This window comes from Petaurus breviceps, unplaced genomic scaffold (genome assembly GCF_028583685.1).
Source record: "Petaurus breviceps papuanus isolate PSGF00001 unplaced genomic scaffold, PetGlider_PUasm1.0 186, whole genome shotgun sequence".
Classification (NCBI taxonomy): Eukaryota; Metazoa; Chordata; class Mammalia; order Diprotodontia; family Petauridae; genus Petaurus; species Petaurus breviceps.
In genome coordinates this window covers 58,867,303-58,895,113 of record NW_027185798.1, presented here as the reverse complement: position 1 = coordinate 58,895,113, position 27,811 = coordinate 58,867,303, and the positions used below count along the sequence as shown (strand labels likewise).

The 27,811-nt window shown below is 36.3% G+C and overlaps 2 protein-coding genes across 4 annotated transcripts in view; one reads left to right on the top strand and one right to left on the bottom strand.

Annotated features, from left to right (window-relative positions):
• MFSD14A (major facilitator superfamily domain containing 14A) overlaps positions 1 to 5,578 on the top strand; it is a 38,045-nt gene extending 32,467 nt beyond the window's left edge. Inside the window, exons 9-12 of the mRNA XM_069090537.1 lie at positions 674 to 786; positions 1,845 to 1,942; positions 3,103 to 3,266; positions 4,375 to 5,578. Of these exons, the coding sequence (XP_068946638.1) occupies positions 674 to 786; positions 1,845 to 1,942; positions 3,103 to 3,266; positions 4,375 to 4,581 (582 nt within the window). The 3' untranslated portion in view covers positions 4,582 to 5,578. The remainder of the gene's footprint in view (positions 1 to 673; positions 787 to 1,844; positions 1,943 to 3,102; positions 3,267 to 4,374) is intronic.
• Positions 5,579 to 5,920: 342 nt separating this feature from the next.
• Positions 5,921 to 27,811, bottom strand: part of SASS6 (SAS-6 centriolar assembly protein) — a 36,327-nt gene continuing 14,436 nt past the window's right edge. For 2 of the 3 annotated variants that reach the window (XM_069090533.1, XM_069090534.1), the window contains 9 exons: positions 26,793 to 26,987; positions 26,609 to 26,698; positions 26,351 to 26,530; positions 20,392 to 20,473; positions 17,608 to 17,744; positions 15,331 to 15,459; positions 12,112 to 12,200; positions 8,131 to 8,225; positions 5,921 to 8,015 (listed from right to left, as the gene is read on the bottom strand). In XM_069090533.1, coding sequence (XP_068946634.1) covers positions 7,918 to 8,015; positions 8,131 to 8,225; positions 12,112 to 12,200; positions 15,331 to 15,459; positions 17,608 to 17,744; positions 20,392 to 20,473; positions 26,351 to 26,530; positions 26,609 to 26,698; positions 26,793 to 26,987 — 1,095 coding nt within the window. In that variant the 3' untranslated portion in view covers positions 5,921 to 7,917. The remainder of the gene's footprint in view (positions 8,016 to 8,130; positions 8,226 to 12,111; positions 12,201 to 15,330; positions 15,460 to 17,607; positions 17,745 to 20,391; positions 20,474 to 26,350; positions 26,531 to 26,608; positions 26,699 to 26,792; positions 26,988 to 27,811) is intronic. The other variant, XR_011168758.1, reaches the window with a different exon arrangement.

The following is a 27,811-nucleotide window of genomic DNA, read 5'->3' as shown; positions in this document are numbered from 1 at the left end:
TATATAACCTGGACCCAACCTTCCTCTTCCATAAAAGAAAGTGATTCCAAGGCCTTAGCCACTTCTGAATCCTATATGTGAAATCCTCTATGGTTTTTTTCATTTTTCAAATGAGAACATCTGTCTGGTCTATGTCGTGGAATTACTGTAAGATGTTAAAATGCTTTATATCTTGTAAAAGTTCTTCAACATAAAGTTATTATAAATATTCATTTTGCAGTTTTGCCTTAAAATGTATACCTCTACCAGTATGGAAAAAATGACTAAATTGTGACCTTCCATTTTATGTGGGCACCCCAATGTATACTCCTTTTCTCCTATTTTAGTGTAGATTTTTTTAACCTTGACTCCCCAGGTCAGCTTCTTATTTGATAAGACTATATAGATGTGAGGTTTGACTTAAGTGCTAATAGGCACTTGATTGTGAGGTAACAAAGTATAGCATAGCAAATGTGAAACGCATAGTTGTCCACCTTTCCTCTGAATCCATAATGATTAAAAGCAAAAGAATCTCCCCCCCCCATTCCTGTCTGCATTACAAAGTATGATTTCAGAATGTGTCCTTGAGAATTATTGCTGGAAATGTAAACCAAAGATAGAATGATAAGATCATTAAAATTATTCAACAGCTTATCTAAAAATAGTTGCATGGTTTTTTTTTTTATTCTCTTAGACCATAGTATTAAGTTTACTTATGCGATCAATTGGAAACAAGAATACCATCTTACTGGGTCTAGGATTTCAAATATTGCAGTTGGCATGGTATGGCTTCGGTTCAGAGCCTTGGTATGTATATGTATTTGTATTTTAGATTTTACTGTTAGTATATCTTGTCTAAAATGGAAACTTTTTCATGTATTTTTTACTAAATATTGTTATTTTGTCTCCAAATGGGTGCAAATCTTTTACCCTGATTTGTTTGAGCCTTCTATAAAACCAGTTTGAGGTATTGAAAGTTCCTATTTCACCGATTGGCTGAGCTTTTGAGCTCACTTTTAAGATCACTGACTCTTCCCTAAATAGTATTTGTGACATGTCAGCTTAAAAAAAACACTCTACTAGTCTTTTGCAAAATCCCTTAATAACAAGGACCTGAAAGTTAGTTTTATTAATTTTTTTTTCTGTTTAGAAAAAAAAAATTAACCCCAGTGTTCTTTACTGGTGGCAAACAAGGAATGAGTGAGTAAAATCCAGTTGTTTGGTCTTACTTCCATGACTCTCCTTCTCAGCTTTTCTTGCCACAGTCTGGTTTCCTGCAGTGAGGTGACCATGATGCTGGTGTCAAGATGCCCACAAATGCCATTATGCCCAGGTATCAGAGGAATTGACTCCATGATCTGCCCTGATGTTTCAGTACAGCTGAATAATCACCTCTTTTGACTTGGATTTGTTTTTTTACATTAAAAAGGTTACATAAGGCAGGTTTTGTGGTGGGGGTGGTGGTATTGAATTTGTTTTTAAAAGAACCCTGGATTGTAGATTTTATAAGCTTCAAGGTAAATGTCAGACAACAATATTCACTTGGCATCCCAAGTGAAAACTTCACTAAAATTTCCCTTAAATGACTGATTTTATCTAAAATCAGCTGACTTCTGTCTACTGGTATCTTCTCAAACTGGCAAAGTGAGCACCTTGAAAAAGTGGATTAGCTGATGGTCTTTCTGGTTTCAGAAAACATGTCAGTATAGTCTGTAACAGGCCAAATTGTCTCCCCCACTCCCCCCCCCCCCCCGCCCCGGCTAAAAACGACCCAGTTGCTGCATGAATTAAACTCTCCTAATGGGTAAGCAGTATGCCAAATTTGCTGGTTTTATTCTGAATTTTGCCTTTTACTTTGATTGCAGGATGATGTGGGCTGCTGGGGCAGTAGCAGCCATGTCTAGTATTACCTTCCCAGCTGTCAGTGCACTTGTTTCACGGACTGCTGATGCTGATCAACAGGGTAAGTATGATGGGAGCCAGTGGTGTGGTTATTAAAAAAGCATACGAGCTTTTTATCTGCTTATTTTAGTATACTTCATTATCATCAAGAAATCCTTTTTTTTTTTTAAGGCAATTGGGGTTAAGTAACTTGCCCAAGGTTACACAGCCAGTTATTTGTGGGTGTGGTGCTAAGTATCTGAGCCCAAATTTGATTCCCAGGTCATCCTGACACTGGAGCCGGTGCTCTTACTCGCTGAGCCACCTGGCCGCCCCTCATCAAGAAATCTTAACAAAAATTGTTCCATTACTGATTTTTCCAGTCACTTAAAAAAACTGAAGGGATATCCTGTGTTAATTAAAAGTGTCATTTATAGCTGGTTAGGGAAAAAGTCAAATAACTTTAACAAATAACTTCTGTTGTATAGCTAGGCAATGGAATTTTATAAAGGTCTTAAGATGTTTTTACTACATTGGATCATTTTTATAGACTGACTCTACAAAAATGTTTTTTGCCCTAAAGCTCATCTCACATTTACAGTATTATATACTTTAAAATACTTAACTTATATTTTGTAGGACTAATGGCTTATAGAATAGCATTTTGTGACATGGCCTATTACAGCCATGTGTTTTCTTAATGCATAACTCTAGTCATTTCATTCCCATAATCCAAAAAGTACAAAACAAAACAAAACAATCTGCTTGGGGTAGAAGGATCTAGCCTCCTTTTCTTGTTTTTTTTTCCACTGTTGTACTCCATACAGGTCTATTCCAACCAAACTACTTTTCTGATTTCCTGCCTCCATGCCATCTCCCATGCTAGACTATGACCCCTTTTCCCAGTTCATATACTCATGAATGTATTTGTGTTATTTCCTCATCTTTCTAAAAATTAATGTTTGTGAAATGATCATTTAATTGATCTGAGGACTGTAATTGCAGCTTAGAAATGGTTGTATTGAGGGGCAGCTAGGTGACACAGTGAATAGAGCACCAGCCCTGGAGTCGGGAAGACCTCAGTTCAAATTTGGTCTCAGACACAACACAAAAACTAGCTGTATGACCTTGGACAAGTCACTTAACCCCAATTGTCCTCCAAAAAGCAGAAAAAGAAATGGTGGTATTATCAATAAGGGAAAAATGCTAAGGGGTGTTGTTTTGTTTTGTTTCACCATTTAGGGGTTGTTCAAGGCATGATAACGGGAATTCGAGGATTATGTAATGGGCTGGGACCAGCTCTTTATGGATTTATATTCTACATATTCCACGTGGAACTGAATGAACTACAGATGACAGAAACAGATTTAGGAACAAACCAAGGTCTTCAGCACCATACCCAGGAGGTATTTTCTTCTTCTAGTTCACTCTTAATTAATATAAAAATTTTATTAGACTACACTAAAGGACATATTAGAAGAGATTATTTTAATAAGTCCTGTGTAAGAATCTTCCTTTAGTGATCAAATAGGGTAAAATATTAGAAAGTCAATCATTATTACAAGCTGCTTAGAGCAAATTTTCTACCAAATAAATCATTTTAATACATTCTAAATAAAACCAACTAGTTACATGAAAGACTGAGTTCTATTAGTAGAAAGCCATTTGTGCTCTCTTTATTTCTACATTTCATCACATCCATTGAAAGGTCATGACTTCAGCCAATATGAATAGTCTCCAAGTTTCCTCCCACTTGATAAATGAGCTTTAGATTTATTTGAGTGTTCAGATGATTTAAGTAAAAATTAATTTGGCTGTAGGTAGAAAAATAACATTTACTATACAGGTTTTTAGTTCAGGGTATAAATATTTTAAACCTATGAGTTACATAGAATCTGACATATATTCTTTTAACACATCACTATTTTAAGCTGGTTTTGCTTTATCTCCAAACAACTTTACAGCCACTTTAACAAATATTTACATTCTTTTGCCTACTTTGGACTTTGGAGGTTTGATTTGATGTCCTTCTGCATTTAGAATAAATGATAATCTGAATTCTTCTCCCTTACTCTCTCCCATCAACTTTTTTCCCCCAAGACTTTCTTGGCTTTCTCTCATATGAAACATATGGTATTTCTTTGGTACTCACAAAATACCTAAAGTTATACCAAGAATCCTACTTTTATATATAATACTGGATGAAAAATAAAACTGAGTAAGTTTTAGTCACGTTTTTTATTGCCTTACATTTTTTCCAAGTCTAAAATCTATAAATTACAGCTCAACACTGCCCCCTTTCTTTCAGGTAAGGATTTTACAATAAATATCAGAAAATACTTCCCTCATATCACCACTTCAAAGCCAAACTTATGAAAATTAATGGATAAGAGGAAGAAACCATGTCCTTAAAACAGACTAGAAATAGCAACCCCTTTATTCCTATAACTGAGAGAAATTTATGAACTGATGAGACTTTCTTTGCAAAATCCTAATCTTTTTTTCTTTCCCCAGAATTCCATCATTCCTGGCCCCCCATTTCTCTTTGGAGCCTGCTCTGTTCTTCTGGCTCTACTTGTTGCCTTGTTTATCCCAGAACATACCAACTTAAATGTAAGAGCTGGCAGTTGGAAAAAACACTGTGGTGGTCACAGCCATCCTCATAGTCCACAGGCTCCTGGGGAAGCCAAAGAACCATTGCTCCAGGACACAAATGTATGACAGCAGACACTGGGAAAAACACTGTCAGCTCCTAGTTCTTGGTTTTTCACCTGCAGTTCTGGATGCATATTCCGTTTTCATCCAAATTTCATTTTGTATGGTTGTCTTAAGAAACTTATGTGCATGAAAAATAGAATAATTCTCCAAAGATGTCATTTTAAAAAGGTCTTGTTTCACACCAATCTTTTGCCACTAAACTTTATTAAAGCCTTAAAGTTTAGTTCTGGAGAAAAGGAATAAATTATCTATAAATAATTTCCATGGCATATATTTATATGCCTTTGCATCCATTTCCTTAAGGTGTTGAGCTTTAATTCTATTTATGCTGAGTCTCAGTGAGACACTAGTAGGTAGCATAGTTGTAGACCCGATTATTTTAATGCTGTAAAATCTTGGGTCAAGTAATTCAAAGCCTTATGCACTAAGTAAGGAAAAGGCAAAACATTTTGCATTTTTTACTTTTTTTTAATTTTATTTTTTACTAAATACAGAATCAATCATGTTTTAAGCTTGCTTGCAGAACAGTAATTTTTTAAAGAAATATATAAGTGCATTGGGGGGGGGAGGTGGGGTATTATATAAAATAGTTATCAGACCATTTGGTATTTAAATGGGTGGGTGTTTAGAGCCTCCAAGACTTTACTGGCTCAAGCACAGCTTTCCAAAAATAGTTTTCATATACCACTGTTGTTTTGATGTTTGCATAATCACAAAGACCTCAACACTTGAATACAGAAACTATAAATTATACAATAAACTGATAGTCTTGAAAATGTCAATGTGATATCTTTGTATAGATATAGTGGCCTTTCAGGATTGTCATAGTAACACTTTACAAAGCTAATGCTTGTCCTAAATTTTCAGGACCCTAGAAGAGAGCTTTATATAATAATTACTGATGTGAATTTCTCTAAAGTGTATATTTTTGTGTCCAGTTATATTATTTAAGAAATGTTACTTTGTATAAATTGTGTATAAAATATTGTATAGTTTAAAATGTTTTTGACTGTGGTTATTGATTTGTAAAACGTTGGCCCTGATTGAGTGGGTGGGGGGGTAAATATACTGTTAATAAGTTTGACTTTTAACAGAATTAACAATTGGTGTAGTGTATGTGTGTACATACATCATATGCATATTATATATTCTATAAGGTTTTCAGCATTTTCTCTTCATAGAATATATGTATATACTCTATAGATATACATATACACTAACTGCTAAAATATATTTTTATTAGAATATATAACACACATACACACTGAAAACCTAGTACAAATAGAGCCTCATTTCCCTTTAAAAGCTTGGCTTGGCCATTTTCAATAAACTTGGGACATACCACTGAGCAAAAACCATTTTAATACTTAAGTAACACATTAAATGTATAACATTGATTATAAACAAATGTACAGCTTTTACACTCAAAACAATTGAAGAGTTTAAGAGGTAGAACAGAGTATAAATAACCCACAGCAAATTTCCAGTTGGTATGGTTTCTATTGTCAGATATAAGAAAAAAGTATGAGCATTTAAAAAATGCTTTGGTAAATCTTAGTAGGCTGCTATCACGTTAAGGGTTAAGGCGAAGAAAAGGGCTGAATCCCCTTTACAATAATCAAAACGTTGCCTAAACATATGCCCCAATTACCACCATCTACATTCAGTTTATAAATATGTACTATACAATATTTACAACAAAGAACATTCTACGGTTGCTTTCAAAAAGCTGCTTCATAATCCACATTTCATTGAAGTCACTGTAATCTAGTTATGTTATCTTGAAGATCATGGGACTGTAAGTGAAGCCTAACAGTTCAACAAAATAGGAGACTCATAGGCATGAAGATTGTACTGTGTTTGTTTTTTTAAAGCCTAATTAATAAAGCTAAAATTTTTCTCAGAAGGCATGACACAGTAACCTAATTTTCCCCTAGATCTTAAAATTAAGTAAGACTTAAAAATCCTGGAAAGGGCTTTATAGCAGAATCACCTAAGAGTCCAGCTAATCTTTTAAAATGTCACCAACTGATGCTTGCACTTAAGAAAAAATACATCCCAATCTCTGTACATTTTAAAATGTTTCTGCATAATAAAATACAAACCTTCATGCTTAAGAATTAGAATTTATCAGTTATGTAGAAATTATCTGAGGAATTAACTGCACAGAGAAGAAGTTGGTGAAAATGAAGTTAGAGAAGGCAAAGGGATAATATAAATTATAGTCCAAAGACTTAAGAAAATAGTTACCATTGAAAATATGCCTAGGTATGGTCTGCATGTTAAGTTTCCACTGTTAACTTTTCTTGGCTTATTGAACACATTAAAAGCTGAGGGAAAAAAACTTATTTTCTAACAAGACTTCTAAGTTTTGCAAAAGAGCCACTTGATAAAATTTTATCTGCAAAATTTTTAAATTAAAAAAATCTTGATGAATACAGGAGGCCAAAAGTGTTTTGAAGTTATTCAGGTTAGATGACATTTTAGCCTAATCTGGCTGTTAGCTTTGCAACACTAAGATTTTTTTTTTTAAGCAATTGGGGTTAAGTAACTAGCTCAAGGTTACACAGCTAGGTGTTTCTGGGTGGGTGCTAAGTGTCTGATCCTGGATTCGATCCCAGGTCATCCCAACTCTGGGGCCGGTGCTCTTACTCACTGTGCTACCTGGCCGCCCCTAGAAGATTTTTTTTTAAAAAGTATCTAACATCACTAGATAGGTTTGAAGGAAGTATTGATGAATCAACTACAAGAACTATTTTGCACAGCTGGCTAAACCCACAAGAATTACACTGATTTCTTAATAGTGAAGTCTATCAAATCTTAGAACAATGTTCCAATATAACAATGTTTATGAAATCATATATAAAAAAACTTTAAATCTTGTATTTGAAAACCAGTAGACTCAATACTTTTAAGAATTTTTCCTCTTCAATTGCTAGTACCCCATGGGGGAAAACATTATTAGCATTCTTTGGTTTTATATTAAAATTGCTCTCATTTAAGAGGGTTATGGCCTTCCACATTTATTTCCATAAAATACATACAGCTACTACCCTCAAAAATGGTACCAAGGCTTCTTAAAAAGAAAAGGCACTAAATATTCCATTACCTGGGAAATATAGACCAATGCCAAAATCCAAATTTAGTTCTTGCTTTCATAATATTTTCCACATACAGCCAAAGTAACATCTCTTTGTAGGATTAAAACACTAACTCATCAGTAGTCACTTAAGTCAAAGGCAAATTTATCTTGTATTCATGGTGGTTGTGTTTATATTGCTATGTTAAGACCCAACCACTGCCATTCTCTCAATACTTCACAAAGCAAAACAGGTTTGATCACTGTCCAGGAAAATATGCCGAAGCTACAGGAGGAGGAAGTACTGCAGGTTTTGCTGAAGCTTGTAGGGTTGTTAAAGAGCCATCCTTCTGATTTTCTATAAGTAGTGGAAAACAAATATTAGTTCTTCGACTTCATATGCATGTGAAGTTTTAAATCACAATATATAGTGTAAGAAACTCCAATTTAGAAATAATTGAGAAGATTCTTACCTGGATTACTGAAGAGGTTTTGACTAAGCCCTCGTAATGGAATGCTATCTTCCCTTTTCTTCAAATATTTGGATTCCAGGCCCAAATTTTTGCCACTTATGAAAGGGGAGAAAAAAAAGTACTTAATTTTTTTTTCTAAACAGATCATTCCTTAGTAAAAATTCAATGAAGCTCAGTAACTAAAGTTTGAATTCTGTTAAACCATGGTTTTAGATGAGGAAAGAATTGGTTTTTATGAGATAGGCCAGAAAACAGGGAGTGAATAATGAAAAAAGACATCTATAAGGAGGTGACCAGTGTCCAGTGAGCAAACACCAGATTAGACCAATTGATAGGTGTTGGCAATAATGAAACAGCAGAGGCTGCCATACTGAGCAAAAAGTGACGGAAGGAAAACAAGCTTACCAAACACTGACCATACTCACTGAATCCAAGTCAGAAGGGCCCTCGGCCAATCAAGCCAGCCAACACATTAAGAAACTCCTAAACTGGGGGTGGCTAGGTGGTGCAATGAGTAAAGCACCGGCCCCAGAGTCAGGAGGACCCGAGTTCAGTTCCAGCCTCAGACACTTAACACCCACACAAAAAAACTAGCCATGTTACCTTGGGCAAGTTACTTAACCCCAACTGCCCTCCAAGAGGCAAAAAAAAAAAAAATCTCCTGAACAGTAAAGATAACTGGCTAGAAAGCCAAGCAGTGAAGAACCTGCTGCCTCCTTGGGCAATCCATTTCAACTACAGAGGAGTGTTAGGAACTTTTCCCTTACAGCAAGCTGAAATGTGCCACTTTGCAACTTCTCATTGCTGAGAGGCAAAGCAGAACAAATCCAATTCTGACCTGTCAGTCCCTCAAATTTTTGAACACAATTATGTTTTATACTGAGCCTAGGAAAGGTGATAAACACATCAAGATATAGGGTATATACAGCTAAGAATAAAATTGCCAGGACAGAACTTTGTGAAAAACAACCCAAAATTGGGGGCAGGGCATGAATAATGATGCCAGCAAAGAAGAGTGAAGAGATGCCAGAAATGTAAAAGGAGCCAAGAAAAAGCACCACAAAAATCCAGGAGAGGGTATCCAGGAAAGAAAGTGTCAAATGCTACAGAAGTCAACACAACTGTGCAATCTAACGTGTATAGGGCGTCCTACTAATCCTCTTTGAACTCTCAAATTTTCCATTTCTAATCCACATTACTACTACCTGATACATATCCCCAAAGAAATTTTTAAAAAAGGAAAAGGTCCCATATATAAAAAGTACTTGTGTTAAATGAGTAAGCATTAAAATGCTTACTATTTGCACAAAACAGTACTAAAGCAAAACAGTCCCTGCTCTCAAGAAGCCTATTGTAATTAGAGAAACAACACATGTAGGTATTAGCTACGAGCAAGATGGAAAGGATAGTCTCATAGTCCTTAGGATATAGTGGTCAAAGTGGATGCTAATAAGTTTTGTCATTTCTACTGATTAAAAAAACCCATCTATTTCTGATGATACATTCAATTCTACCAAGGATTTTCATAGTAAGAACTTTTATTTTCCAGGTTTTCAGTAGGTGTGGTTTCTGAGGAAACAGAAATTACACCATCCACAGAAGCTGATGCCAGATCTCATCTCCATGTGGGTGGCTTTCTAAGATGGTGACTATAGGGGCTGGACTAGAAGGTCTGGGATGTTGCCGCAGCTCCTAGAGTTCTTAAGCTTACCTGATCGTTGGTCAGCAAGAAGTGGTTGTAAGGAAAGTAGGCCCCTTCTCCATGGCTATAGAGCTTGCACTAGACACAGGGCCAGCAGTCTTGGGGGCATTGCTATTCCAAAAGCTTTTGGGTTAGGACCCCGTGCCATCTCCATAAAGAGTCTGAGAATAAGTGGTAGTGGTCTGACTTGATTGGAACATACTGTCACCTGTCTTTCCATCAGCTAGACCAAGAGGTGGCAATTTTTGTTATATCAAAGAGCTGGTGCCCACCAATTGGGGAACGGCTGAAATTCATGGTATATGGATGTATTTTTACTTGAATACATTTATGATATAAAGGAGGGGTTTTTTTTTTATAAAGGAGAAGGGGCGATAAGGCAGTAAGGTTAGTGACAGCAATGCCAGAAAAGAGAAAGAAATTGTCAATGCAACATTCTTTAAACTGCACGGAAAAGTTCAGAGAAAGAAAAAAAACAAAGGAAAGCTTTGGAAAAATATGTTGTCTATTAAATATACATACATATGTGTGTGTGTGTGTGTATGTACACACACACACACATAAATATTTTTGCTTTTTGGAGTGGGGAAGGCAGGGCAATTGGGATTAAGTGACTTGCCCAAGGTCACACAGCTAGTAAGTATTAAGTGCCTGAGATTGGATTTGAACTCAGGTCTTCCTAACTCCAGGGCTGGCTGTACTTATTGCACAACCTAGCTGCCCCCTATTAAATATTTTTTAAAAACAAGCTGTCTGTACAGAGATTCAAGTTTCATATACAATTCTTTTCTGTTTATGAAAACGCTTCTTGTTTGTCATATTCAGCCTAACAAGATATTAAAGTCCTGGAAAAAGAAATATTCCTCCCTTCTCTCTTACTCTTCCTTCTTGAAGAGCATTGGGCTCAGAATAAAAGTTCCCCTTGTTAGCGCCTCCATCTTTTGAAGGATGAAATCATTAAGTCAAATCAAAAAAGAGCTGCTTAGCTCTTGGCAGAAAATCACCCATCACTAAATCTCAGTGCCATATCTGTGGTTTATTTCCTCAACCTTAACCTCTCATATAGCAAGAAGGAATAAAAAAAATTGTATAGTCAGAGCATTGTAATGGTACTACAGAAATGGAGAAATAGCTAGAGAAAGAACTGTCATCTTAGAAGGATCCATGTGAAGAATCTGAATGGGTTCTGATCTGTACCAGTGGAGTACCCATATATATATATATACCCACATAAACAGGACAAAAAAAGCCATTAAAATCATCTTCATCTTTTTTTTTTTTACTCTCTGACCTCCTTTTAGTACCATGCCCCTGCAGTCTTATTACTCTGAAAGATGTCTCTGTCACTAGGCAATAGCAGCCTTCTCACAATATTCTTCCACTCCTAACGGCTTCTCCTAATGAGGATTCCTTTGCCCTCCGAGTCAGCAAATATCTATCGGGTGCCTACTATGTGCCAGGCATTGTGCTAAGCACTGAGGATACAAAAAGAAGCCAAGACAACCTCGGCCCTCAAGGAGCTCATATACTAACTGGGGAAGACAACAGAAAAAAAAAAGCTGAAAAGGATGGGGTGGGAGGAAAACATAATGAAGTCCTTGTGGGAAATCTGAGTAAATTAGTTTCAGAACTGATTATATCTTAGAGCATGATGAGTTTCTGAAGAGCATTAAGTCCAGGAAAGCAGCAGGAGGAAAAATGATGACCCTGTGTGGCTCTTCCTCTCATTGGTCAGTTCTTGGAACATCCATTTTAGAAAAGGGCCCAGACCATTTTCTATTCTTTACAGGGCTTGATTCCTGACACTCTAGACTTCTTTTTCCATTCCTTCCACCAACACACACACACACACACACACACACACACACACACACACATGCACACATGCATGTGTGCACATTTCTTGGGCACCTGTCCATTTTTCAAGCTTCTTGAGGGCTTGAGGCCTGTCTTTCTTGTACTTCCATTTGTATTCCCAGCACTTAGCAAGTGCCTAGTATAAAGTAAATGCTTAATAAATGTTTGATGACCTAATCTTCAACAATGCCAGAAAAAACAAGGTGTTCTTTAACATTTAAGAAATCTCTCAAACATATCAATATTAAACCAAAAATGCTGGGAACCATTTCCAGTTAATCTGTAATCAATAATTAACATTCAAGAGACAAATGGATTTACGTGTTTTCAAACTTTTGCTGTAGTAAATCTAAAAAAATGACTTTAAAATATAATTGCCAATATGCAATATTTTAATTACACAAAATTAAAAAAGTATTTACTTTTCTTTATCAGTTGGGCGAGGTATATTAATAGATCCTCCTGAAGGAACATCTCCTGATGTTTTTGCAAACTGCAAGTTAAACTGAACCTGGTAAAAGACAAAACATTTCATATATTTGAAGCTATGAAGTTTAATAGCATAATTCTGTACAGTTATTTTTTTCTAGAAAATTCAACTAGAACTTGAAATAAGCTTACCCATATCTTTTTATGTGTAAGGTTAAATTACAAAGTTATATTCCTTTTTTTCCCCTAAGCTGCACATAAAAGGTGTGACTGTGTGCACATAAAAGGTGTGACTAAAGGAAATTTATTTAAAGCACCAGGATTATACAACAACAGTCATTAATAAACTGTAGCTAAACTCCAAGATGATGTTATTAAACCCTGTTGTTAAATTTCTATCTGCCAATCACCCCTAGATATAAATCAGATGGTCAGTAATGATCCAAGCTAGTTTCTCAACCTCAGTGATATTAACTTCCAAGCATCAGGCTGCTGTTACCACTAGCTTCACTTACTGTGGGGGAACAAAATATTTTTCCCATGAAACTAAATGTCCCTGATTCACTTCTTCTCTAATACGGTATACCTAAGACATGTCAGGATTTCTACACAGTAAACATGAGTTACTCCTCTTTCATGTTGTTAGATGAATTCTACAGATAAAATTGTTGAGGTCAAAACTAAAACCAACCAAGTCTTCTTTTATGGGTTTACATGTTCACTAGGTCTAAGGAGTATTATAAGTTTCCCCCAGAAACATGGATGTCTTATTCCTTGGTTATACTTCCAAGACCATTATTTCCTTATTACTTCCTATTTTCTTCAAAAACATGTTATTTTCTCCAGTTTCCCAATGCCTTTGCCGTTTCTATTTGCCACTAGAAGTGAAAAGTATAATCTTAAAAATGTTCAGGTTAAGTTTTCTTCCAGGATGAACTAGTTTCTACAACAAACATTACTTATTAGCCACCTTCAGTTGGCCCTGTAGTATGGGACAGTGGGAAGTAGTGAAACTGCAGTCAGAAAACCTAGATGCAGATCCTGGCTCCACTGCTTCTCAGCATTGTGAGCATGGACGGATAGATCACTTAAAACATCTCTCAACCTGAACTTGTTCTCTGTATACTATGACCTCTATATACCTCACTGTGGGAGATAAATTAAGTGCTTTGTAATCATAAGAACTGCAAAACAAACGAAGTCTGAGTTTTTCATCATTTTCCTAGGTCCTAAAGATGAGTGAATGTTATCTTTTTATAATATCATAAACATCAAAGTTAGAGGTCTTAATACAAAGAGGCAAATTTGATCTCAAAGTATCAATGAGACATGGAAGGTGAAAACCATGACAGGAATGTGAGTTCTGGATGGATATATTTTATGTGGGGGGAAAAAAACAAAAGAATATGTAAAAGGGGGTGAGAAAGCACTGTTTATTTATTAAGCAGGCATATTTATATGAGGAAATCTAGGAACCAGAACTGAGAAATAAAATGAAAGCATTTCAGTAGAGATCAATGGAAGAAGGAACAGAAATAATTTTGTCATTGAACCATACTATAGATTACCATGACATGACAGAAGTAAGAAAGATGAGGCATTAAAGAAACATCAAAATCCTAGCACAGAGGCATAACACAGTATGATGAAGAACTTGAATTATTTGGCTGTCTACTAGGGTCTGTCTACCAAAAAATTTGCTTTGCTTTAATTATCATTTCATACTCTTTTTTTTTTAAGTGGAAGAACCAATAATGACAATTTCTACTTTATATCTGCTTCTAATAATGGGGAAGAAATGGTTATAGAAATGATGGAAATGTTGAAGAAAAATGATGACTACACCTGAAAATTTGTGATAGAAAAGATATAAACTAGGCATAAGCTAACAAGTAACATAAGCTATGGGATAGCAGGTATCAAAGAGTTCAAAGAAAGGATAAGTACAATGTATAGGCTAAAATTTTACAGGGGTCCAAGAGGGCCCCCTTCTCTCCTTGGATACTGGTGAAGACCCTCATCACCTCACACTTTACTACAACAGGCTGCTGGTGGGTCTGCCTACCTCAAGTTTCTCCCTATTCCAGTTCATCCTCCATTCAGTTACCAAAGAGAGTTTCCTAAAGTGAAGGTTCAACCATGTCACTCTCCTACTCAATAAACTCCAGTGGTTCCTAACGCCTCCATGATCACATAAATCCTCTGCTTGGCTTTGAAAGCCTATGTAGCTTACTGTTTGCTTGTTGCTTCCCTCAATAGATTGTGTGTGTGTGCATTCCTCAAGGGCAGGGACTGTATTATGCCTCTCTTGTTTCTCCTTTGCACATAGTAGGTGCTTAATAATGCCTGCTGACTTTTCCAAATATGAACTGAACTAATCATTTAAATTCCTTTTGATTGTGAAATTCTGATTCTAGATCTTCTCTACCTTCTTTAAACTTTATTGCTGTCAAACATTAACATTTTATCCCTATGCTTCTTCAAATATTTCAAGTGTATCACTAGCATATTTAACTTAAAATTTTAGTTTAAGTAACTTATTTTTATTTGAAAAATCATACACAATTCATCACAAGCTTCCAGTCTAAGACTTACTGACTGACCTGCAAAGGACTACTGGTATAGGATGAAACAAACCCCTGCTCTGTTTATTCCTTTGCTCCCAACAAGTCACACAATAAAATCAATCTCATTACTTTATGGTCACACTTTACATATCCTCTGAGCAGGTGTTTCTAGTATATCTTGATCACACTTTGGAAATTGTTAAGTTCCTGAAAAGTTTCATGTAAAATAAAAAATGTACATAATGAATTAAAATTTCAAAGGTATATTTTGAAAGGAAAAATGATTTGATAAAAATCACTTAATCTTATTAAGGGGCATCCCTTTCTTTGCCTATGTACAGTGAGTTTATTAATTTATCCCATTAATCCAGGCTATTGTACCAGACACAAATATGGAATGGATAAATATATTTTTAAGTGTCACATGGTCAATCCCCAGTACACTGGGAGTTCTCTTTCCATGAGATACCTTATGCAGAAAGGTTGTTATTAGCAGCATTTACCAGCTTCTAGTTATATAGTTTATCTTGGAGGAGGCCAAGAAGAAACATTCAAGTACTGTTTAAAATATAAAAGTGCTAGTCTTTAATTCTGTTTTCAATTAAACACAAAAATCTCCATTTATAAATGAAATAAAACAGCTACCTTTGGTCCAGAAACTGGATGAACAGTGCTTTTTGAAGGTACAGGATGAGGGAAGGTACTGTGGTAAGTAAATGTGGAAGAAACAGGATAGCCAATTCCACAGTTTGGAAGAGGTAGTCTGTTATCAAGCTTAAAAAAAAAAAGGTGGAGGGGAAGAAAGTATTATTAAGAGAAAATGAAAGCTATAAATAGTATTACTTAATATTACTTACCAGTAAGCATCAGCCAGTTATGGAAATAATAAGCAGCATTTTAAAGTCCTTTAAAAGTTTTGCAAAGTGCATTCTTTATGTATATATAGTATGTCCCAAAAGTCTTAGTGCAGTTTAAAGCTACTAAAGCTAAATAACAAGAGGAGGTAGGTACAATACCTATCCCCATATTATAGATGAAGAAATTGAGGCCCCGAAGTTAAGTGACTTGTCCTGGGTTACACAGCTAGTAAATGTATGAGGCAGTGTTAGAACTCAAGTCTTCCTCACTTTCGAGTCCAACACTTTACCTACCATTCCACTTTGCTTACCCACAGAATAGTAAGATACATGGTTGTTCACTCTATCCTCTGTAGCCAAGTTACCTCAGTCCTATAGCCTACCTGAAAATCCAACTAAGAGATTATTTTAATTGCCCATCTGAAAGACAACGAGAACTTGAAATAGGATGGTGGAGAAAAGAGTAGAGATACTAAGCACAGGAAGAATTCATTAGACTTGGCAACTGAACAAATACTGGTGAGCAAAAGAAGAGCCCAGTGGAGGACAGTGAGGCTGTGAAACTGGGTGAGTATCAGTATGGAGAAAAGCAGAAAAAGGAAAATTTAGAGCAGCAGATTGAGGGTAGAAAGTTAATGCTTTCTCTTTTTCTAGCATGTTGAGTTTGAGATGCCTATGGTCCACACAGCTGAAGATATAGGAATGTAGATATTGATGAAGCACTAGAGAATAGCAGAAAGATTACTGCTGGATATACAGATTTGGAAGGGATCTGTACAGAGATGATGGAACCTACAAAAGATAATGAAATCATCAAAAGAAAGGATAGAGAGAGATGAAAAGTCCAGGATAGAGCTTTATGACACACCAATGGTTGGAGAACAGAACACAGATGATGATCCCACAAAAGAGAATAAGAAGAAAAGGTCAACCAAATATGAGGACTAAGAGAAAGCAGTGGTACAAAAACCCAGTAAGGAGAGAATATCCAGACAGGGTTTGACACAGTGGTATCATATGCTACAAAAATGGTCAAGGATGAGGACTAACTTTTCTTGAGAAAAGTACTCATAGTAATTGTTTGAAGAGACAGATGGAAGGACAGGAAACAGGGTGAATGAATACAAAGGCATAGACCAATACTCTAAGAGGAGTTTCAGAAGTCTACAGCACAAAAAGAGATAAGCTGTCAAGAAAAGCTAAGGATAAAAAGGAGTTTTTGAAAAGCACTCCTGGGAAAAGAGGAGGATCAGAGAAAGGAAACTGTTGCTCCTCAAGAATGGGATGAAGATAGCTACCAGAGAAAAGGCAGAAACAACCAATCCTTATTTTGCTCCTCTTTTCTCTGCCAAAGGTAAAATGACTACAATATTAGCAAGGAGATAAGAAGAGTTCAAGCACTACTTGCCTCTGATGAAGAGTTCAAGCACCTACTTGCCTTTGATAAATTCAGATCACCCATCCAAGATGAACTACATTGTCACACACTGCAAAAATGATGTGAGTGCTGAGTTACTGTCAGCTAAATCTGAAAGATCACAGAAAACGGAAGAAGCACTAAAGGACTTGACAAGTGCAAATGTCCTGATTTTCAATGGGAAAGCAATGAAATCTGTAAACTATTAGCCAATGACTTTGATGCCTGGGAAAATTCTAGAACAACTTATTAAAGAGACAGTGAACATCTAGAAAAAGATATAATGGTCACAAAAAAAGCCAGTGGGCTTCAGTAAGAACAAGTCATGTCTGACTAATCTCATTTCCTTTTGTAAAAGGGTTATACTACATGGGTAGATCAGAAAATGTTGTAACTATAGTCCTCCTAGATTTTAGTCAAACATTTGATAATTTACATCGATAAATAGTATTCTTATGGAAAAGTTGCTTATGCAAGTACAATTATGCAATAGTACAATTATTAAATGGATATGGACTTTACAAAATGAACAAACTATAAGAAGAATCATTAATGTAAACTTGGAAAGAAGTCTCCTAGTAAATAGCTTACAGGATATATCTATGTTTGACTCTATCATAAAATCTGTCTGATGAATTTGAATCTTACCATGTTCTGATGAGGAGAAATTCCACTTCTGATGGTGGTGTTACCAGGCTGAGCAAGTGGAGTTGTGGAGAGTCCCAATAGGTCTTGCTTTCTTCCTAGATGATTTGCATTCAGTTCTTTATTTAGCCATGTGATTACTTCATAAAAGAAAAACAAATAAATTCAAACATTTTGCTTTGCCCTTCCATTTTTACATTTATTTCAAATTTCACATTTAATAATCTTTTGAATTGAAAAATATTGCCAACTCTTCTAATGTGGGAGCAGAGACAATATATGGGATTATCTAAATCTTTCCAAGTAAAAATGTTGTTTTGATTTGTTGATCACCATGTAGGTCAGTTCTCACCTATCACTGAAACTTCAGAAGAAAGTTTAGTGAGTCAGCCAGTAAACACTTAATAAGCACTATGTGTCAGGCACTTGAGCTAAGCACTAGGGATATAAAAATAAAAGACAGTCCCTGCTTTTGAGTAGCTCATACTCTAATGGAGGTGATGACATGTAAATCATTATGTACAAACAAGCTATATACAGGATAAACTGGAAATAATAAACAGAGGTAAGGCACTCCAATTAGGGAGATCAGGTAAGACTTCTGGAAGAAGGTAGAATTTATTTAGGACTTGAGGGAAGCCAAGAGACGGAGTTGTGAAGTATTTCAGGCTTGGGAGAATAACCAATAAAAATGCCCAGAGTCAGGAGATGGAGCGTCTTATTAGTGCAACAGCCAAGAGATCAGTGTTACTGGACCAGAGTACATGGTGGGGTGTAAATGTAAGGAGATTCAAAAGATGAGGTGGGGGAGGGGGAGGGCATGAGATGGAAAGCAGGTTATGAAAGGCTTTGAAGGTCAGAGGAATTTATATTTGATCCGAGAGGTAGACAGGGAACCACTGGTGTTTACTAAGTAAGTGGGTGACATGGTCAGACCTTCACATTCTCTGGCAGTTAAGGTATTTCTTTTAAAAAATGACTTTTGGGGCAGCCAGGTAGCACAGCGAGTAAGAGCACCGGCTCCAGTGTCAGGATGACCTGGGGATCAAATCCGGGCTCCGACACTTAGCACCCACCCAGAAACACCTGGTGGTGTAACCTTGAGCAAGTTACTTAACCCCAATTGCTTAGGGGCAGCCAGGTGGCTCAGCGAGTAAGAGCACTGGCTCCAGTGTCAGGATGACCTGGGGATCAAATCTGGGCTCAGATACTTAGTACCACACCCAGAAATAACTGGCCGTGTAATCTTGAGCAAATTACTTAACCCCAGTGGCTCAAATAAGTAAATAAATAAAATAAAAAATTACTTTTACTGTTATCGTTAGTTTTTTATGTTGCCTGTATTTCCCAATATTTCCTTTCCCACTCCTCCTTCCACTAGAGCTCTAACCCTTCTAACAAAGAATTTTAAAAGGGGGGAGGCAGACCTAGTTTAATCTACTCCTAACAGACATGTATCATAACTATTTTCAAAATAAATTTAAAGAAATAAATAAATTCTAAATGTAAAATATTAAATAAATTTCAAAATGCAATATCTCTAACAATACAAGTGAGAAAAGGAATCATTCTCAAATAACCTCCCTACACAGAGTTAGACAGCACTGTGGCAGGCAGTTTTACAATCTAGATGCCCCTACTATACTGACATGTATTTAGCAAATACTAGTCATCTGGAAATTCCATGAGAATGGTGACAAAAAGGAGTAAAATTATAAAGCAAGGCATTCTCAGATACCTTAGAAAGTAATTTTAAAAAACCCACAAAACAGGGTTTTGTGTTGAACTCAATTCTTTGAGTTCTATGCAAAATAAATTCAAAGATGAAGTTGACTATAAGAAAGAATTATAGGATTTCATTTAAAATTTTAATCATCAAAGACTATCCTCACAACACTTCTTTACTTACTGGACAAATATTTACTGAAATCCTGCTACATTCAAGGCACTAGTGATATCGGAGGAGGATACAGTCTCTATCCCTAAAGATCAGTCTTACACAAGAGATGAAACAATGAAACATGTGCACAAACAATAACAAAAGGTAGGATGAAATGAGCGTGTAGAGTAAGAAAAGTAACACGGTTTTTCAGGAATTCACAAGGAGGAAAAGAAAAGGAATAAAAGTTTTTTAAAAAGCTCCATGGAGAAGATGGCATTTGAGCCAAATCCTCAACAGAAAGGTGGGAAATTAGTCTGATCTAAGTATTCCACCCCACTCTCCCATAATCACAATAGTCATTTCTTATATGTTATGTACATACTCATATTATATATGTTATTTCCCCTCAGAATAAATTCTTTGAGGGTAGATAAATTTAAGAACAATCTTTAAGTACAAGAGCAAAGTGGAGAGGCTTTATTCTTAAGGAAGCAATGAGGTAGGGGCGGCCAGGTAGCACAGCGAGTAAGAGCACTGGCTCCAGTGTCAGGATGACCTGGAGATCAAATCCCGGGCTCAGACACTTAGCACCCACCCAGAAACACCTGGCCGTGTAACCTTGAGCAAGTTACTTAACCCCAATTGCTTAGGGGCGGCCAGGTGGCTCAGCGAGTAAGAGCACCGGTTCCAGTGTTGGGACGACCTGGAGATCGAATCCCGGGCTCAGACACTCAGCACCACACCCAGAAATAACTGGCCGTGTAACCTTGAGCAAGTTACTTAACCCCAATTGCTTAAAAAAAAAAAAAAGAAGCAATGAGGTAGGCAAGGAGCAGATAGCTAGAATTGCAAACCTTTAAGTGCCAGACAACCATACATTAGCTATTTTCATTCAACAAACTTACATTGTTCATTATTCTTCAGAAGCTCTCTGCTTTCCTCAAGTTTTTGTACTGTAGCTTCTAACTGTTCTTGCAATTTGCTTACCTGAAATATTTCAATATAATTAAGTCATGTACCAGAAAAGCTGAAATAGGATTAAGAAGTTGAAGGAATTATCCAAACGAAGTGATGAAAAACATAAAAATATAATGTATGCTGAGTCAAAATAAATGACTTTTCAAACCAAACAGGCAATTTCATTATTTCTAGCTAATGATTTAATTATATTTAACTTCAATCCAATCGGATTCTTTTGTTAAGAAATTTTTAGAAATTCTCCAACATAGAATTTCATTCCTAAACATTAGCTACAATTTATAAAGGACAACACTAAATCTTCAAAAATAGTCAGGAAATAGTTTTGAAAATTATTAAATTCTGGTGGCAGAGCTAAGATGGCAGAGTAAGAGCAGGGACTTGCCTCATTAAGTTCTTCCCCAAACTCCTCCAAATACCTATAAAAAATGATTCTAAACAAATTCTAGAACTACAGAACCCACAAAATGACAGAGTGAAGCAAATCTCAAGCCCAAGACAACCTGGAAGGCTGACAAGAACAGTATATCACACCAGACTGGCCTTAGAGCCCCAGGTGGGCAGTGCCAGCGTGCCAGCACAGACGGGGCCAGAGCAGGCCTCAGGGGACTGAATCACTGCAGCTGTGGTGGTTTCCAGGCTTCTCAACCCACAAACACCAAAGACAGCATAGAAGGTCAGTGGGAAAATTCTGTGAGACTGGGTCAAAGAGGAGTGTGGTCTGGCTGGAGTCCAGATGGCAGCAGCAGCAGCTGCTTCCAAAGCTCTAGGCCCCAAAGAGGGTGGGGGATCAAGTGGCTAACACAAAACCCCCAAAGCCTAGGACAGTACACCCACACCCGCACTGGAAGCAGAGTCCTACCTTGACAAAAAGTTAGAAACCCAAGTATTTGATGAACAAACATCATAAAAAACTCAGTCTATAGAATCTTACTTTTGTGACAAAGAAGATCAAAATATACAACCAAAAGAAGACAACAAAGTCAAAGCTCTTGCATCAAAAGCCTCCAAGAAAAATATGAATTGGTTGCAGACCATGGAAGAACTCAAAAAAGGATTTTGGAAATCAAGTAAGAGGATTATTGGGAAGATGGTGGAGTGAAAGCAGGGACTAACCTGAGCTCACCTACAAACCTTCACTTTTCACACAAATAGTCAGATCCAAATAACTGGGAAAAACATCAGTTGCTCGCGGTTAGGCTAAGTTAATATGATAAAAACGATAATTTTATCTAAATTAATTTACCTATTTAGTGCCATACCACTCAAACTACCAAAAAATTAGTTTGTAGAGCTAGAAAAAAAATAATAACAACAAAATTCATCTGGAAGAACAAAAGGTCCAGAATATCAAGGGAATTAATGAAAAGAAATGCTAGGGAAGGTGGCCTAGCCATACCAGGTTTTAAAAAAATTTTTTTAAATTTATTTATTTACTTTTAGTTTACAACATTCAGTTCCACAATCCCTTGAGTTCCAAATTTTATCCCCCCCGCCCCCATGGTGGCATGGAACAAAATATAGGATCTACAAATACCTTCACAATAAACATTAGTCAGGTTGTAAAGGATTATAACCGATGTAGTGAACAATGAGAAAAAGGAAACAAAATAAAACAAGAAAGAGAGAGCAAGTAGTTTGTTTCAATCTGCATTCAGACTCTGTAGTTCTTTCTCTGGATGTGGATATTTCTTTCCATCTTGAGTCTTTTAGAGTTGTCTTATAATCTTGCATTGCTGAGAGGAGTCCAGTCTATCAAAGTTAGTCGTCACACATATGTTGTATCTATAAATGTATACAAATTTCTCCTGGTTTTGCTCTTCTCATTCAACACCAGTTTATATAAATCTCTCCAGGTTATTATGAAGTCTGTCCGTTCCTCATTTCTTATAGCACAATAGTATTCCATTATATTCATATACCACAACTTGTTCACAAAAAGTTGCTATACATATTTTTTGTACATAGGGGTCCATTTCCTACTTCTATGATCTCTTTGGAATACAACCCTAGAAATGGTATTGCTGGGTCAAAGGGTATGCACTTATTTATAGCCCTTTGGGCATAGTTCCAGATTGCTCTCCAGAATGGTTGGATCAGTTCACAATTCCACCAACAATGCATTAGTGTTCCAAGTTTTCCACATCTTCTCTAGCATTTATCATTTTCCTGTTTTGTCATCTTAGCCAATCTGACCTGTGAGATGTGGTACCTCATGGTTGTTTTGATTTGCATTTCTCTAATCAATAGTGATTTAGAGCCTTTTTTCATATGCTTATAGATATCTTTAATTTCTTCCTCTGAAAACTGCCTGCTCATATCCTTTGACCATTTATCAACCTGGGGAATGACTATTCTTATAGATTTGACTCAATTCTCTGTATATTTTAGAAATGAGGCCTTTATCAGAGACACTAGTTGTAAAAATTCTTTCCCAATTTCCCACTTCCCTCTTAATCTTGGTTATATTGGCTTTATTTGTACAGAAACTTTTCAATTTAATGTAATCAAAATTATCCAGCTCTCTAACTCTTGTTTGGTCATAAAATCTTCCCTTCTCCATACATCTGACAGGTAAACTATTCCTTGCCATACCAGATTTCAAACTGTATTATAAAGCACCAGTCATAAAAACTACTTGGTACTGACTGAGAAATAGAGTGGTGAATCAGTGGAATAGATTAGGTATACAAGACACAGTAGGCAATGACTGAAGTAATCTGTTTGATAAATCCAAAGACTCCAGCTTCTGGGATAAGAACTCACTATTTAACAAAAACTGCTGGGAAAACTGGAAAATCGTATGGCAGAAACTGGGCATAGACCAATGTCTTACTAAACCACTACTGATTAGAGAAATGCAAATCTACATAACTGTTAGGTACCACATCTCGCCTGTCACATTGGCTAACATGACAAAACAGGAAAATGATAAATGCAGGAGAAAATGTGGGAAAATTGGAACACTAATGCATTGCTGGTGGAGTTGTGAACTGATCCAACCATTCTGGGGAGCAATTTGAAACTATACCTAAAGGGTTATAAAAATGTGCATACCCCTTGACCCAGCAATACCACTTCTAGGGCTGTATCCCAAAGAGATCATAGAAGTAAGAAAAGGACCCCTATGTAAAAAAATTATGTATAGCAACTCTTTTTGTGGTGGCAAAGAACTAGAAATCAAGGGGATGCCCTTCAATTGGGGAATGTCTAAACAAGTTGTGGTATATGAATGTAATGGTATATTATTGTGCTATAAGAAATGAGGGGCACACAGACTTCATAATCACCTGGAGACTTACATAAACTGATTCTGAATGAGGGGAGCAGAGCCAGGAAAACATTGTACACAATTACAGACACATTGTATCTGTGGTGACTAACTTTGATAGACTTGGCTCTTCTCAGCAATGCAAGGTTAAAAGACAACTCCAAAAGACTCATGGTAGAAAAAGCTATCCACATCCAGAAAAAGAATTATGGAGTCTGAATGCAGACTGAAGCAAACTACTTGCTCTTTCTCCTTTTTGTTTTGTTTCTTTTTTCCTCACTGTTTATTCCATTGGTTATAATTCTTCTTTACAACTTGACTAATGTTTAATGTGAAGGCATATGTAAAAACTATATTGATTGCATGCTGCCATGGGGGGTAAGTGAGGAGGAGAGGGGAAGAAAATTTTGAATTCAAAAACTTGTGGACTGGAATGTTGTAAACTATAAGTAAATAAATTTAAAAGAAAAAAAGTCAAGTAAAAGAAATAGAGGAAAAAATGGGAAGAGAAATGAGTGACGCAAGAAAATCATGAAAAATGAATCAACAGCTTGCTAAAGGAGACACAAAAAAATATTGAAGAAAATAACACCTTAAAAAATAGTCAGACTAACCCAAATGGCAGAAGAGGTCCAAAAAGGCAATGAGGAGAAGAATACCTTAAAAAGCAGACTTGGTCAGATGGAAAAGGAGGTCAGAAAGCTCACTGAAAAAATAATTCCTTCAAAATTAGAAGGAGCAAATGGAAACTGACTTTTTTTTTTATTTTTTTGCTTTTTGGAGGGCAATTGGGGTTAAGTGACTTGTCCTGTGTCACATGGCTAGTTTTTGTGTTAAGTATCCGAGGCTGGATTTGAACTCAGGTTCTTCTGACTCCAGGGCTGGTGCTCTATTCACTGTGCCACCTAGCCACCCTTAAGCTAATAACTTTATGAGAAATCAAGAAATTATAAAACAGAATCAAAAGAATGAAAAAACAGAAGACAATGTGAAATATCTCATTGGAAAAACTACTAACCTGGAAAATAGATCCAGGAGAGGTAATTTAAAAATTACTGGACAACCTGAAAGCCATGATCAAAAACCGAGCTCAGACATCATCTTTCAAGAAATTATCAAGGAAAACTGCCCTGATATTCTAGAACCAGAGGTTAAAGTAGAAATTGAAAGGATTCATCAATTGCCTCTTGAAAGAGATTCCCCCCAAAAAAACCTCCTAGGAATACTGTGGCCAAATTCCAGAATTCCCAGGTCAAGGAGAAAATATTGCAAGCAGCCAGAAAGAAACAATTCCAGTACTGTGGAAATACAATCAGGATAACACAAGATGTAGCAGCTTCTACTTTAAGGAATCAAAGGGCTTGGAATATGATATTCTGAAGATCAAAGGAGCTAGGATTAAAACCAAGAATCACCTACCCAGCAAAATTGAGTAAAATACTTTAGGGGAAAAATGAACATTTAATGAAACAGAGGACATTCAAGCATTCTTGATGAAAAAACCAGAACTGAACAGAAAATTTGACTTTCAAATACAAGAATGAAGAAAAGCATGAAAAGGTAATCAGGAAAGAGAAATAATAAGGGACCTATTAAAGTTGAACAGTTTACATTCCTACATGGAAAGATGATATTTTTAACTCATGAGACCATTTTCAGTATCAAGGTAGTTGGAGGGAGAGAAGGAGGGAGGGAAGAAGAGAGGGGGAGAGGGACAGGAAGGGAGGGGGGAAGGGGAGAGAGAGAGAGAGAGTGTTTGTGTGTAGACAGATAGATGGCACAGGGTGAGTTGAATATGAAGGGATGGTATCTAAAAAATAAAATTAAGGGGTGAGAAAGAATATATTGGGAGAAAGACAAAGGGAGAGATAAGATGGGGTAAATCATCTCGCATAAAAGAGGCAAGAAAAGGGTTTCACAATAAAGGGCAAGGGGGGGAGGTGAGAGAGAATGAGTGAACCTTACTCTCATCAGCAGATCTGGCTTAAGGAGGGAATAACACATACTCAATTGGGTATCTTACTCTACAGGAAGGGGATGGGTGGGGGGAAATGATAGAAGGGAGGACAGATTGGGGGAGAGGGTAGTCAGAAACAAACACATTTGAAAAGGGACAGGGTCAAAGGAGAAAACAGAATAAGTGTGAGGGGGGATAGGATGGAGGGAAATATAGTTAGTCTTTCACAACATGACTATTATGGAAGTGTTTTACATAACTACACACGTATAGCCTCTATTGAATTGCTTGTCTTCTCAATGAGGGTGGGTGGGGAGGGAAGAAGGGTGAGAATGTGGAACTCAAATTTTAAAAAACAAAGTTTTAAAAATTGTTTTACATGCAACTGGGAAATAAGATATACAGGCAATGGGGTATAGAAATCTATCTTGCCCTACAAGAAAGTAAGGACAAGGGGATAAGAGGGTGGCGTGTGACCGAAGGAAGGGCAGACTGGGGAAAGGGATAATACGAATGCATGCCTTAGGGCAGGGGGTAGGGGGAGAGATGGGGAGAAAATCTGCAACTCAAAATCTTGTGGAAATGAATGTTGAAAACTAAAAATAAATTTTTTTAAAGGGCAAAAAAAAAAAAAAGAAAATCACTATATATCAAGTACCTCTTGCTCTTTATTCCGGAGAGCTTGTCCAACATCTTGTATCTCCTTTTGTTCTTTTTTCAATTTTTCTTCCTTCTCAGCCAGTAGTTTTTCTTGCTGAATTGTAACTGTATTCTTCAATTTTAATTTGCTCATTAGAGTTTTCATATCACCTTGCAATTTCTTGATAATTTCATTTGCCTGTGAAACAGTCTCATCAGATATACTTCTAAACTTAATTCCACAGAATACCCACATTCTCTTAAAGATCTTACAAACCTTAAGAAGTTCAGCCGATAATGATTTTATAGTGGCTTCAAGTTTTCCTAGCTGTACCTGATTCTTCTCTCCATTTTCTTCTAGGGCCACCTGAATTTTAATAATTTGAATTTTAACCCTTTATGCTCCATGGCAGAAGTACAACTTATTAATGTGTTTTTATTAATTTTTAAAAATGCATTACCTTTTGTTCCTGAATTGTGTCAAATGCTTCTTTTGTTCTTATAACAAGCTGATCTTTATCCTTGATTTCCTGTTCCAAAACAGCTACTTTAGTTTGAAGCTGATTAATGTGTTTCTCTTTTTCATGACATTCAGCATCAAGAGTAGAATTCTCTCTTCTTAACGAGAGGACTTCTTGCTTAGCCCTCTGGCACTCCTAAAACACACAAAATTATTGTAGATATTTATTGATTCTAATTAGAGATAATAAGGTTGAAAATATAAACCAGTCAAAAGTTTCTAGTATAAGTAATTTAAGAGAACATAGAAAAGGGGCGGCCAGGTGGCTCAGCGAGTAAGAGCACCAGCTCCAGTGTTGGGATGACCTGGAGATCGAATCCCGAGCTCAGACACTCAGCACCACACCCAGAAATAACTGGCCGTGTAACCTTGAGCAAGTTACTTAGCACCAATTGCTTTAAAAAAAAAAGAGGACATAAAAAAAATCTGTGCTGCATCTACATCTTTTATAATGCAGTCTATTATAAAAGAAAAGAATCCTTACACAATCATATTGAGGAAAAGTCATTAGAAATTTACCAACAGATGTGAATCAACTAATAAGGCTTTTTAAATGCAAATATTATTTAACAATAAGCATCAAGGAACTTTTTGAGACCTAAATTTATCTGAATTAACTCCTCATTTTTAACAATACTTTTTTTTTGATCATCAAAACAAACTTGCAAGTAATACAAATTTACATACAGGCCTTGTGCAAAAAAATAAAGTCTTATTCTGCACTCTCAGTCCTTCACCTCCACATCATAAGTCCTCTGTAATTATGGTTAGTGATGACATTGATCAGACTTCCTAATTATTTCAAAACTGTCTTTAGCCATACTGTTATCACTGAATAAACTGTTCTCCTGGTTCTACTCACTTGACTATTAATTCATAAAAGTCTTCCCAGGTCTCTATGAAAACATCACCTTCATCACTTCTTATAGCACAACATTATTTCATCATATCCATACACTA